We start from the raw sequence: 13352 nt of genomic DNA, 5'->3' as shown, positions 1-13352 counted from the left end.
ATGTGTCATATAAACACACAATAAGGTTGGCCTTGATGATCTCAAAGGTCTTCTCCAACCTGATTGATTCTGTGATTCTGTTAATGTCTGCTATGGAGAACAAAACAAGTCAGATAAGGGCATCTCCACAATATTCCATGACCAGACCTATAACTGTACACCACAAATAAGGAAAAAAACAACCCAGAGGAGCATTTTCCTAAGACAATTACTAGCTAATACAGTTCCAGCAGTTAAAAAACACACAGTTAATATATTTGTGGTAAACTAGCTGATATATGCCACATTGTAAATATTATTCCTAGTCAACTTCAGCATCTCAGGGCTTTAAAAAGCTACCTGAGGATACACAAGCACAAAGTACTATGACTACTCTCTTGTAAATTAAATTCCAACCTGTGAGTAGGATTCAATCTCAGCTGAATACACTTAACAGTTTTAATTTGTAAACTTCAGATAAAACAATTGTGCAGTATTAAAATCATTGTGGGTGATGATCTAGGACTAGAAATCCTGCCCAAAGCTGTTAGAGAATGTATATTTTATAACTTAAGATCACACATGAGACTAGTTATGCCACAGTACACATCAGCTTCAGTGCAAGTTTTCAAACCCAGGAGTAGTTTTACAGCTGTCAAGATGATACCTATTCTTCTTTAACTAGATTAATTTTATATTAAGTTCCTCCTTTCAAGGAAGATCAGTTGCATCATGAAATTTGACTGAAGCCATTAAACTAGCTGTCTGTCTTTTTACAATGAGTGTTTAAAATTCAGAAGTAACATATTTCATATACAACACTTTCTGTACAATTGGGAAGGCATGAAAAAGATGCTCTTATAATTCCCAAGTTGTCACACTTTGTTTAATCATGACTGCAGTTAAAAAACACCTCCAGCAATGCAGTGTTCTAATTTGGAAAGAAAACTTGCTTTGCTACTGCATCTGAGAAGACCTCACCAAGGAATGGCATGATTCCCTGATAGGAATCTCACTGGTCAAGGAAGAAAACGTCTAAGCAGATGGGAATCCCAGAAAAAAAACAGGTTGGAAGGGGGTGCTATGGCACCTCTGGTGATCACCTGGTCCAATGTTCTGCTCAAAGCAGGAACAGTTTCAAACTTGAATGAGGTTACTCAGGGCCTCAGAGAGCCCTAACAGAGCACATCCTTATCTTGGCTTCTGAATGCTGACTTCTCAAGATGAAAAAGAAATGTAGAGAAAGAGATAATGAATACCAATATACATATCTAACTGGTTGATTATCTAAATAGATTTCCAAAAGATTAGACTAGTTTCTAGTAGCCTTAACTCTTTGAGACAGCCATTTTAAGTTATGTTGGGCCAGTCAATTCCTTTTAGATAAAGCTAAAGTAAAATTACTCAATTTTGAACTTGGACATCCTGCTGCTGATTTGTTCCAAGATATTGTGGTATGGTCTGCATTCCTTAAAATCGCTGCAGACAGTGGGATTCACTAATGGATTGGTCTCTGGGTTCAGTTTTAGAGACATGCCCTTTTCTGGGAGAAGAGGTAGGGTTATAGCAAAGAAAAAAAGTGGATGGCAATAACTGGACCCTTAAGCAAGAAGTATTTTGAGCTTCATGTACTGTGCTAATTTAATGTCTCCAAGACCAGGTCTATATACCTTTATTTTCTTCCTTACATTCGTTTCACAACAAACTAGCTTCTAAGACCTTCACCTTTTCCTGATTGTAAAATCATAGGCCAAAGACATAAGATCATCTTGTTGATTTCATCCAGGAAAACTTCGAAAAGGAAGTGAAGTGATCCTGTTTGCATACAACATTACAGAGTTTCAGTTTTCACCATGTCACTAAGACATCCTTAATCCTTTGAATGGAAGACCAGAAATACCAAGCCAAGCATTTTTTCTGACCAACTCAAGTCCTGTTTGTGATACCAGCAGTATGTTTTCTGAATACCAAGGATCTTTTCCAACTCGTTTATGCTTCGTAAAATAGTTTACTTGAGAAGAGAAAAATTAAAGTGAAAGCAAAAAGGGGGAAAGCACCCAAAACTGCAAGTACCTTCATACCTTTGGATACCCTATTGGCTTTTCTTCAAGAGTCTGCAGATATCTAGATAGTTCATTATAGAAACAACTAGATATGAGCCATGCTAGGAGTAAGAGCAAGAGAGCACAAAAAATAGTTTCTTGTCGAGTAGAACCAAGACAGTGAGGTCAGCACTTTTAAAATTGAGGTGGACAATCAATACATTCAAATAGAAACTCAAAGCAATAAGCCTAATAAAGGAGCCAGGCTTTCCAAACTTTACAAAGCCTACAGTTCTTTATGCTACTGTCCATTTTAAAAGACAAAGAGTAACTATGTAGACTCTCTATCTCTTCCTAATAACAGGGAAAAGGCAAAAAGCAATCCCATGAAGCAACTAAGTATTCAGTGTTTAACATACCAAGCTTTTGAAAGGAAATTTTTAAGGACAGTCACTAAACATCATTTTGATGAAGACAGGATTCATCTGTAATTCAGGAGAAATGCTGCCAGTTAGACCAGTCAGCAAGAACTTCAGAACAGATAAAACCCTAGATAGTCTAACTAAAATATCCATAAAACACCAATTTCCACTGAACAACGGAGCTTGTTAAGGCTCTTCTCTGGAATCAAGTTTGAGCCTTGCCTTGCTAAATACATCATATGTATGTTAATTTTAGACTGTCGAGAGCTCATCGATTTACACTTTCCAGTAATCACTGTTTTAGTATTGAAATTATGGGAAGAGACCAATTAGTATTTCAGACTGTGTAGTGGCCATAAGACCACTGTTAAATAATGCATGCAACAAATTTTCATACAAATAGTAATTAGACTTCTAGGATTCCTTGAATATTATAATGTCATAGCTGTTACTATTATTAATCTTCTTAAGAAATCTCAGTTAACTGGTGATCAGTCCCAAAAGAAGCATCACAAATTGTTTCATATCTTCCTTTTCACTACAATATTGCATTACACAATTTGTGGAGTAAATAACAAAATGCAATTAACTGCCCAGTGAGTCAGGGAAAAAAAATGATTGTTACTACCACACCACACAGTAGTGTCAAAGAAGTTGATGCAGTCTGAGTTGAGGGATGAGGACTGAGGACCTCCCTTAAAACTGACTTAGTTAAGAGACAACCTTACTGATGGAAACATTCCTTATGTGACCTACTGGACCTCTCTCTCTCTCCCCTCCTCCCCCCATTATTCAGAGGCTGATGATCACGTATAGCATCAGCCCACTGTGATGGCTACAGGGACGCAAAGCACCAGACTGGAGATAAACACAAGAATGCTTTGTGGTCACTTACTAGACATTTGTGTACAAAGGCTCTGGAAATTTTGCTGCTAAATCCTTCCTTGGAAAGATGGCAGTGCAACCCTTGATAGAATTGTTCATTAAGGAAATACATATCCTGGGGGTGAAAGGTCAACAGAAAATGAGAAGAAACGGATGGAAAAGATGGAAATAGATTGCCTCAACCTTTAGCCCTGTGTCAGAAATTTATTCTGCCTTTGAAAACATTTGGTTTAGTCTTCTGACTCAGATTTTCAGAGGGCTTTTATAATCCCTCAGTAGTGCACCTGTCAGTTAATCCCTTGTTATAATCTATCTTGGATCACCTCATGGGCTGAAGAGCTGATGGATACACTCCCAGCTCTCTGTGGAGTGGCAGAATGAATCCTTCTTTGAGTACTGAGAAGGAGGGTCTAGAGGTCAAGCACAGCTGTGACATGAGCTGTGTCTTCCCAGATAAAGACAAAGCCTAGTAGAGGATCTGTGATACCTCCCTGCATCCTGTCTCACGCACATATTATATATTCCCTATGCACACTGCATACTTTACTATTACAGGTTTTTTTCCTCTTTGCTTTCTGAGCTTCCTTTGCAGACTCTTTCACAACACACAATAAATTTAACCCTGCAACACTTTGCCATGACCAAACCAAAAGCTACAGACAAGTATAAGTGGCCTGATGTTACAAGAATGCAGCAAAGGTGTCTAAAATGCCATGAACTTCTGCGTTTCCACTGCCTAAATTATCACAGATAGTCTCCATTTCCATGTCTTTTGGTCTATTTCTTCCCTCTTCTATTTTTCAAGGAAATACAATTACACATTCATAACAAACATCTAAAGGCTCTCGTTTCCTTCTGTTTCAGAAACAATAGATGGTTACAGTGAAAGTCAAAGTAAGCTAAAATACACAACTATCACAGAATCATTGAGGCTGGAAAAAACCTCTGAGATCATCAAGTCCAACCTATAACCTAACACCACAACATCAGTTAAACCATGCCACCAAGTGTCACATCCAATCTTTTCTTGAAGACCTCCAGGGATGGTGACTCCACCACCTCCCTGGGCAATCCATTCCAATGCTCAATCACCTTCCATGAGGAAGTGCTTCTAAATAGCCAACCTGAACCTCCCCTGGCACAGCTTCAGGCCATGCCCTCTTCTCCTATGCAACTAGTGACAGGACAAGAACCTGACCCCCACTTGACTCCAACTTCCTTTTGTCTCTACTGATGTATGACAGAAAGAAATAGCAATTTCTCTTAAATTGCCTTTTTTTCCCCCTTTTTTTAAATGTTTACCTCCCTTAAGTTTAAAATAACATTTAAACAGTCATTCATGTTGCCAGAGAGCAGCTTTTGTTTCCAACATAAGTATCTAGGAACAGAAGCCAAACCTTGCATTACTATAAAGTAACACTAAGAAAGTAAAAAAATAGGTGTACACAGACCATAACATCTTCAACTCCTTCCACATACAGTCCACTTCAATTATCTCTCAGTAGAGCATTATGACAAACATGGTAATTCTGGTCTTCTCACATCCATCTGCAGAGCTTTGTTTAAATTCTGCAGCTTGTAAGGTTTGTGGCACACTATCAGACACCCTTGTTCACTTTGTGGGCTGCACGCAGCAGAATTTGTGGGTATCTCCTTAAATGCATGATAATGAGATGCTCTTCCATACAATCTAGTGAGGAAAGTCACTGCCTTCCCCCCTCTCCCCACTTTTTTGCAGTACCTCAGACATAGCAGGATGGTAGTTACTGGAAAAGTGGATGTATAGATGGGGATGCACTGTGCATAAGGTAACACATTACAGCCAAGAAGTACACTTTTAACCCTCTAATGTACAGATTTGTCTGTAAATTCCTTTCTAGCACTTTTTAACAATTAAAAAAAAACCAACCCAGATGGTAAGATTGTTTTGGAAAATGGTAAAGAGACAAAATGTAATAAAATCTCTAAAACTCTAGCTGGCCTGCAGAAAAGCTGTGATAAGTTTAAGGCTGCACTTTCCCTCACTTGAGCAATAATTATTGAACAGCTGCTGAGGATCTGTCACTTGACACTCCCATTATCTCTCTAGTGACATGAGAGTGATCCAAGTCCTCCGTGCTCCTCCTGTTGTAGTTCTGTTTACGGAACTTCATGCTCTTGATTTAAACAAAGGCATTTATTGCCATGAGAGAAGAACCCAAGAATCCATGGAGAAATGTGTCTTCACCACCTTTGCTTTCTTAGACTGATTATCAGTTTACAAGCATGTTAGAGGTGAGAAGAATCTCTTAGAAGAAGAATGGTACTCTTTCTTTTTCCTTTCCCCAAAGTGCTTGTAAGTAGAGTCCCTGAATGGTTAGGGTTGGAAGAGACCTTAAATATCATCTTGTTCCAACACTTGGCTCACGGCATAGACACTTTCCACTAGACCAGCTTGCTCAAGACCTCATCCATTCTGGCCTTAAACATCTCCAGGGAGGAGGCATCCATAACCTCTGTTGGCAACCTATTACAGTGTCTCAATATCCACACTGTAGAAACTTTCTTTCTAATACCCAGTGCAAATCTACTACCATCCAGCTTCAAGCCATTCCCTCTCATCCTATCACTACAAGCCCTTATAAAAAGTGCCTTCCTGGCTTTCGTGTAGATACTGAAAGACTACTATAAAGTCTCCCTGCTATGAGATCCTACTTGTTTTGCATTCTTTACCATCAGTATAGGTTGCTTTCTATTTATTTAAGATTTAATCCCTCACTGGAAGCTATCACACCTTTTAAAAAAGAAAAATCCCTCGAGCTGCCAGAAGTCTTTAAATAGAAGCATATTAAAAAACAACCAAATGAAAAAATAAACCCGAAGTTCTGCCTCCTGGCACAGTGCCTTAATGGAAAACTACCTTGGGGCGTTAGCTGATTCAAGCTGGAACATCCATGGTGCTTTAGGCAGAGATGAAACATCAGAGAAGTGTGCGAGGAGAAAAGACAGAGCTTTCCTCTATTCAACACCCTTCTCATGAAAAGTAACCTGCCCTTTGCCAAAAGCTCAGAAACAGGCTGGCTTGCTTGTTTCTTCTCAATTTCCTTTTTATGGGAGAAGCAGAATGCTCTGCAGTGATGCAAACAGGAAAGGATTGCTCTCCAGAGAAGTGTGACTACTCTCTCCTAATAATAACAGAAAAGGCAAGCGAACTATGCAGCTACAAGAAAGCAATCCAGGTTCTTAAACTGGATATGCTCAGCTGCAAATTTGTCTGCTTCCATTTGGAAGTGAAACTTGAAGTCTCAGCCGAGGATTCCTGAAGGCACAGCATTTGTTCATACGAATCCAAGGTGAGAAATCAAGTCTGCATGCTACTGAGATAGTCCACTGATAACTGCCTAATTCCACAAAGCAATGCTAATCAGCTTGGCCACCAGGAATGAAGCTGATCCACTTGCTTATCTGGACACTGACTTTCTCTGAAGGAATGTGCATGTATAGACAGAGGAAAACAACAAAACCAGAAAGATGAAAGCAGAGCTTTGTGGGGCTTGAGTGTAATTTCTACCTCAAACACATCACACAGCATAACTTTAGCACTGGAATTGCTATCAAACATTCCTGAAAATACTGACACCCAAAGCCTTACACAAGGTTGCCTGTTCAATTACTACTCTCAGGCAGTACATCCGAGAGTCTCAAAAGTACCTGAGTACTTTTTTATCATTGAAGAATGGAAAGTATTTATTAAAATGTAAACAGTAGACTCACAGACTGAGTTCCCAATTCAAACCAACAAACAAAAGCAACCTCAGAAGAGCAAAGTATTTTAGCAGAAATGTGTCTTGGTTAATTTCTAAAGGGGAAAACATCTGCCTTGCTATATAATGTTTCAGTAATGTCACAGCTCTGCAGTTAAGCCCAATGCTAATGTCAAGAAAAGCATCCATTACATTGGGAAAAGCAAAGATGCCTGTCAGACATCCTTTCCAACGTTCTTTGTCAATTTAAGGAACCACATTGCCCACCTGATAAGACCTTTTCTATTGACTAGACCCATTCTGCAATACAATGAGCTATTACTGTTCATACATTCTACTTGGAATTTCCACATGTTTTTAGCACTATGGCTAGTTTTGTAAACTAATAAAAATGTGCCTATATTAAAGATCGAGAACTAAAATGCAAAGACCCTCTGAAAATTCAAGAGATGGAACTAAACTCAGGACCAAGATGGAGCTTTATTCCAAAACCATATTTGTTTTCAGTGACTTCTCGTGTCTGTGGAAATGGCATCTGCCTGTTCTTCTGCAATAATACAAGTACAGTTCAAGTAGAAAAAGATACAGCACCCAAAGCAATTTAGATTGCACCTTCTGAAGCCTAATTCAGATTTACTGTCATCAATCAATCCATTTTAAACAAGAGGTCCTTGAAAAAGAAGAAACACCTCTAAATATCTCTGTCATTTTTCTTCCTCCTGCACCTGCAGTATTAGATAAGTCAAAACTCAAATTACTTTAGCTGAAAATTACTGTATGCTTCATTCCCACAGCAGCAGCAACGTCACTCTATAGTGTTACATGGGACTGCATTGCTTTATTAGTAGTGTTGCTGCCTAGCATGGTTCTTTAAAACCTTTCAGTGGTACAAGTCACCCAACTTACTATCATCTTCATGCATTTACCAAACCGAACCAGGAGGCCTATATAATTTTTAAATTAAAAATATTTTTGTCCTCATGTTATTTGCACATGATCTCACATTTCCTCATCTTCTAAGTATGGAACAGCTTTCCTTTTCCTTTCTTCAAACATCACACCCACTCCTCCAACAATGTCAACCAAAACACAGTTGCCTGTTCATGATGGATTGCCTTTAGATTACAACAAAGCAGTTCTTCAGGTAGTGTTAACCTGCATGTAAGTTACTAAATTGAAAATTATCTCCAGTCTTAGATATTAGGGAATTTTGCTTCCTCACAGTATCATCAAGGTTGGAAGAGACCTCATAGATCATCAAGTCCAACCCTTTACCACAGAGCTCAAGGCTAGACCATGGCACCAAGTGCCACGTCCAATCCTGCCTTGAACAGCTCCAGGGACGGCGACTCCACCACCTCCCCGGGCAGCCCATTCCAGTGTCCAATGACTCTCTCAGTGAAGAACTTTCTCCTCACCTCCAGCCTAAATCTCCCCTGGCGCAGCCTGAGGCTGTGTCCTCTTGTTCTGGTGCTGGCCACCTGAGAGAAGAGAGCAACCTCCTCCTGGCCACAACCACCCCTCAGGTAGTTGTAGACAGCAATAAGGTCACCTCTGAGCCTCCTCTTCTCCAGGCTAAACAATCCCAGCTCCCTCAGCCTCTCCTCGTAGGGCTGTGCTCGAGGCCTCTCACCAGCCTCGTCGCCCTTCTCTGGACACGATCAAGCATCTCAATGTCCCTCCTAAACTGGGGGGCCCAGAACTGAACACAGTACTCAAGGTGTGGTCTAACCAGTGCAGAGTACAGGGGCAGAATGACCTCCCTGCTCCTGCTGACCACACCATTCCTGATGCAGGCCAGGATGCCATTCACCTTCTGGATGGAAAATTTTGCCAACCACCTATATTTCCTTCTTGAAGCCACAGCCATGCGTTTGAGTTACCGGAGCTGCAGAACTGTAATCCCAGTTGTGGGCCTCAGCTCCCAAGCTCAGGGTTGTGCTAAGGGCTGCACAAAAATATCCTACTTATCAGCACAACACTATCCAGTCCTAGTTAAAGGCTTAGAGTCTCTGATATTTATCTCAGTATAAACAGATTCACAAGCCAAAATGATTGATGAGACATCTGATATGAAATATCACTTTTTAAAGCAGCAATAATAGGTGAAATCGAGTAAGCAGTAAGTGACATATAAGGTCTGTCTTACCATAAATTCCTGTCGAAATACAGGGAAATGCCTGGAAAACAAATGAAAGAAAAAAATCAGTGGGATTTCTGTTTGTTGAAATTGTTACCAAAACAAAATGTATTTTTAAATGCCCATTTTTCAACATCTGGAAATTACATGTTGTAGCCTTCACTATTACAGGTATTTTCAAGTAATTATATGAAATGTATTCCATGTATTGTCCTTCAGCCATGTAAAGGCAGCTGCATTCTTCTCTTCATCTTGAGCTATAAGCAACATTTGAACACAAAATCATCATGAAGTCACCTTCGGAGCTAAAAATTAACACAATGAGCCAAAATCATGCCATAGTGTAGTAGAAAAATAAGAGATCATGTTCTCTGGGTAGAGCTAGAGAATGTTTCCTCTGCAGGAAAATAAGCATGGCCAGATTAAACCCTGCCCTCTCCTGCCATTTTGGTGTGCCCTCACTCACTATATCCTCTGCTTTGTTTGACTTGGGTTTGGAACCTTTTGTATCTAACCTCAGCTCTTTCAGACCTGTGGATTTTATCCTGTGACCCAACACAGCTGTGCTGGTAGAAGTCAAAGGTTTTCAAACTGGGCCAGGGAAAGGAACTAGAAAGCACTGGGTGAAAAAAAAAGGTACATTTTGGGGTCAGCTCAGACACCAAATAAACTGTATTATACAACAAGAGATGTTTGGAGACGCTGTGCCAGCAAGAACAATTTATGCTTCTAGTTCTACATGATGCTTAGATATTTGCATTTCTGTGAGCCAGAGTCAGGTTTCAACCAGGAGAAACCAAAGCTGTGGTTTCACAAGAGAGACAGTTTTCTTTTTGTGCAGTTGATATGTGATATCACCTTTTCCTCCCACCTCTGGACTGACAGCAAACACAGCTCAAAGGTATGAGCACACCTGTGACCAAAGTCTCAAATATCCACCCTCAGGCTCTCTCCAGATCCCCTGGCTATGAGTCATCATACAAAAGAAAGGAATTCTTCTTTACTTAATCACACAGGAAAACATTATTCAAAGCTAATGCTCGCTTTATATTTAACCAGGGAATTAATTAGGGAATGGTGATTAAGAAAGGAGAGGTCTAATGGAAAGAATATATCCTCCCCTCTGAAAATACTTAAGTAGGGGAGAATTACAGTCTCATTCCTTCTCACAAGCACCACAACTTACATCCTGAAAAATACTTAGCTTTGTAGTTTGTACCCAATAAATCACAACGAATCAGCTCTTTAAGGAAATGAGGAATGGAGTAGAAAAACACCCAACACACAGAGTTAGAGAGCTCAGGCTGAGGTGACAACAGATGCTCCAGCAGTAAGAGAGAGGCATAAAGGATTATTTTGTCCAGTTAAGCAGCAGAACTCAGAATTCTCCACTGTTGGAAGTTTCACATGTTCAGAGAGAATTGCTCCAAACAAGTGCTCTGTTTTCCATTCTTTTCCACAATTTAAGTAACAGCATATAATTTACATCCTCTTGTCGGCCACAGAGAACAAGTAGCAGAGAATTTGATGTTCCTTTGCTTACTGGTCCCACAACTTTGAGCAAGGGGAAGAGGTCCTGCAGCACCTCTGAAATCCTGTTGGTTTCACAGCTCCCTGGACGACACCACACACAGTGTCTACAGCATGCAGCACCCAGCTCCTAATATGTGGCAAAGCTACCAACCTGGGGGAGCACAGGTTAGGGTAGCTCTCTGGCCCCAAGGCAGTAAAACATCAGCACGCAACAGCAACCCCAACATAGCTGCAGTTTTATCACCTGCACGAAGCAAAGGGTATCTGGCTGACGTGGTGTCCAAGCGAGTGCATCTCCTCAAAGCCCTGATGGTAATCCCGAGCCATTTACAAGACCATGCACTATAGGATGGGCTCAGTGCATGCTGTCAAGATCGTGCATCACAGCTGTGTTTACTGGGTGCCTGAAGGGAAGCCTGCAGGCTCCAGGGAACTGGGCTTCCTTTTCAGCTTTGCTTGGAAAAGAGAAGATGAGACAACTGCATTTTCAGCACTGCATGGCAGGCGCCTGTCACATTTGTTCATCTCCATTCACAGAATACACTGCTCTGAGGCTGTTTAGCAAGCCTTAGCTAGCAATTTGTGTGCTGTGTGTGTTTCTGAATACCTACTTCAAAATCACTGTGTAGATACGTCATAATCATTACCTTGCTTTCAGTTTCTGTCATGCAGCTGAAACATATCTGAATGGAGCTACAAGAGTGTGTAAAACCCCACTGAACTCCTTCCAAATACTAGTCTGTGCCATAACTTACATGAGCTCTGCCCTCTCCCTCATTCAGAGATGATCACAGCATATAACCAGCAGATGTAATTTCATAAAATGTGACAGTGCTTTTATTCATTCAAGAAAAGCCCATGCCCAAGATCACATATCAACTGTGTTTTCTCTTGGCTCCTAGGGAGACAATTTAGTCTAGATGCCAGGTTAAAATTACCGACAGAGCAGTAATGGGGATCTCACAGCACGGATACCAATGCACTACAGTATTTGGCTTATGGGTAAAAGATGTTAAAGTTTCTGACCTTTTTCTGTGCATAATAATTTGTTAATTATATATTTGATTTCAATAAAAATTCAATTTCACGGCAGGAAACATTCATTTCTATTTCTGCCATAAACTGTTTCTCATCTTAATTTGTTGCCAGTAACTGCTCTTTATTGACTAACCCTCAATTTCTTCACTACCGAAACAGGGTGTTTGTGTTACTTTGTGGCTAACGACAATTGCCACCCTGACAGCAATCAAAACAGACACAACTCCAGAGTACACAAGAAGTAATGGTGAGAGCTTACTACTACATTAGTTCCCATCATCCAGAGGGAGGAAAAAAAAAAAAAGGAAAAAAAAGCCAAATTTACTCAGCTGTGTGAATACTCTAAGACTGGAATTGATTTAATTCCTGTAGGAGAGGATGAAGGTGCTCAGCCTCTGGTACTTTTTAATCTAATGTTTCTTTACTATGCTGCAGCAGCAGTGCTAATTAGGATGAAATGTAATGCAGGTTCATGAGGAAAATTTACAATAGTCACCATGTGGAGGCCAAGTTGGACTCTCAGACATTTCAATAAGAGAGACCTGGGTATTTAAATACTTAAGGGCTTATCTGCAACAAGGGGTTCTAGTTCACACTGAGCTGCTATGTATTAACTCTTACACATTAGATGAACACAATTGCTATGTCTACATGACCAGATGCCTCCCACTGCAGTCCCAATAATTGCCTCCACAGAGCTAGGACTTTCTTCAAATGAAGTGCTCTGCATTCTGCACCGGCATCCCAGTGCCATTTCTGCTACAACCAAGCCACATACAAGTAAGTGCTTCTCTTACAACACATAACACATCAGACAAAAATAACATCAAACACAAATTTCTTTTCATCACCTCATGAAGCACACTAATACTCCCAGCTGAAAGCCATTTCTCCTATGCAACTTGCATTATGGAATCTTTACAAAGAACTAACAAACTTTAAGAAGTCTTTACCTAAAATTGCAAGTAAAAACAATTTTTACCTAATTGTTCAAAGAAATCAGAAGGTCGTAATATTTCTGAGTTGAAGGTAATTAAATGTGTTACAGACAAGAAACCCAACACAGCACAGACTTCTTCAGCAAGTTCAAGAAAACATTCCTCTCAGAAATCAGCCACGGACTTCCTACTTTCTTTGACTATTTTCTTGGTCTCTCACTGCTGCTGCCACCAGCGTAAAACCTTGCATCTGAGCAAACCTGAGTACCTTAAAAAGGACTATTGTTCTTAGCATCTCCATTGGGAAGAGCTGAGGAGCAGTATCGGAACTTCCACACAGCGAATGCACTCCATGCATCTTCAGCACTCTGGGTCCTCTGATGGAGGCATTTTGCTAGAGAAGGTGTGCATAACAATGGGAAAACACTTTATTCCACAAGCACTTGCTTCTTTACAGAAGCTGCCTCCTCTTTTCCATAACCTGAAGTATCATCCAACCTTTGTTCAATGAAAAAAATGCCCACCTGTACCAGCTCAAGTTGGGCTATTTCACTTCCATTGTCATCTTCCTCCAGAGCCTGTGTACCCTTGCATGCTCCTACCTGTCTTTATCTCCTTGACTTTGCTAGGAG

At 40.3% G+C, this 13352-nt stretch overlaps 1 protein-coding gene across 7 annotated transcripts in view; it reads right to left on the bottom strand.

The window, feature by feature from the left end:
• MACROD2 (mono-ADP ribosylhydrolase 2) overlaps positions 1–13352 on the bottom strand; it is a 1034078-nt gene that overhangs the window by 352334 nt on the left and 668392 nt on the right. For all 7 annotated transcript variants that reach the window (XR_010302823.1, XM_064146159.1, XM_064146160.1 and 4 more), the window contains one exon: positions 9221–9251. Coding sequence is in view for 6 of the 7 variants with exons in the window: in XM_064146159.1 (XP_064002229.1) it covers positions 9221–9251 (31 nt within the window). In the remaining variant the exon portion in view is untranslated. The remainder of the gene's footprint in view (positions 1–9220; positions 9252–13352) is intronic.

Source organism: Pogoniulus pusillus, chromosome 7, assembly GCF_015220805.1.
Source record: "Pogoniulus pusillus isolate bPogPus1 chromosome 7, bPogPus1.pri, whole genome shotgun sequence".
NCBI classification, from domain to species: domain Eukaryota; kingdom Metazoa; phylum Chordata; class Aves; order Piciformes; family Lybiidae; genus Pogoniulus; species Pogoniulus pusillus.
The sequence above is the reverse complement of the archived record's forward strand: the minus strand, read 5'-3'. Positions and strand labels throughout refer to the sequence as shown.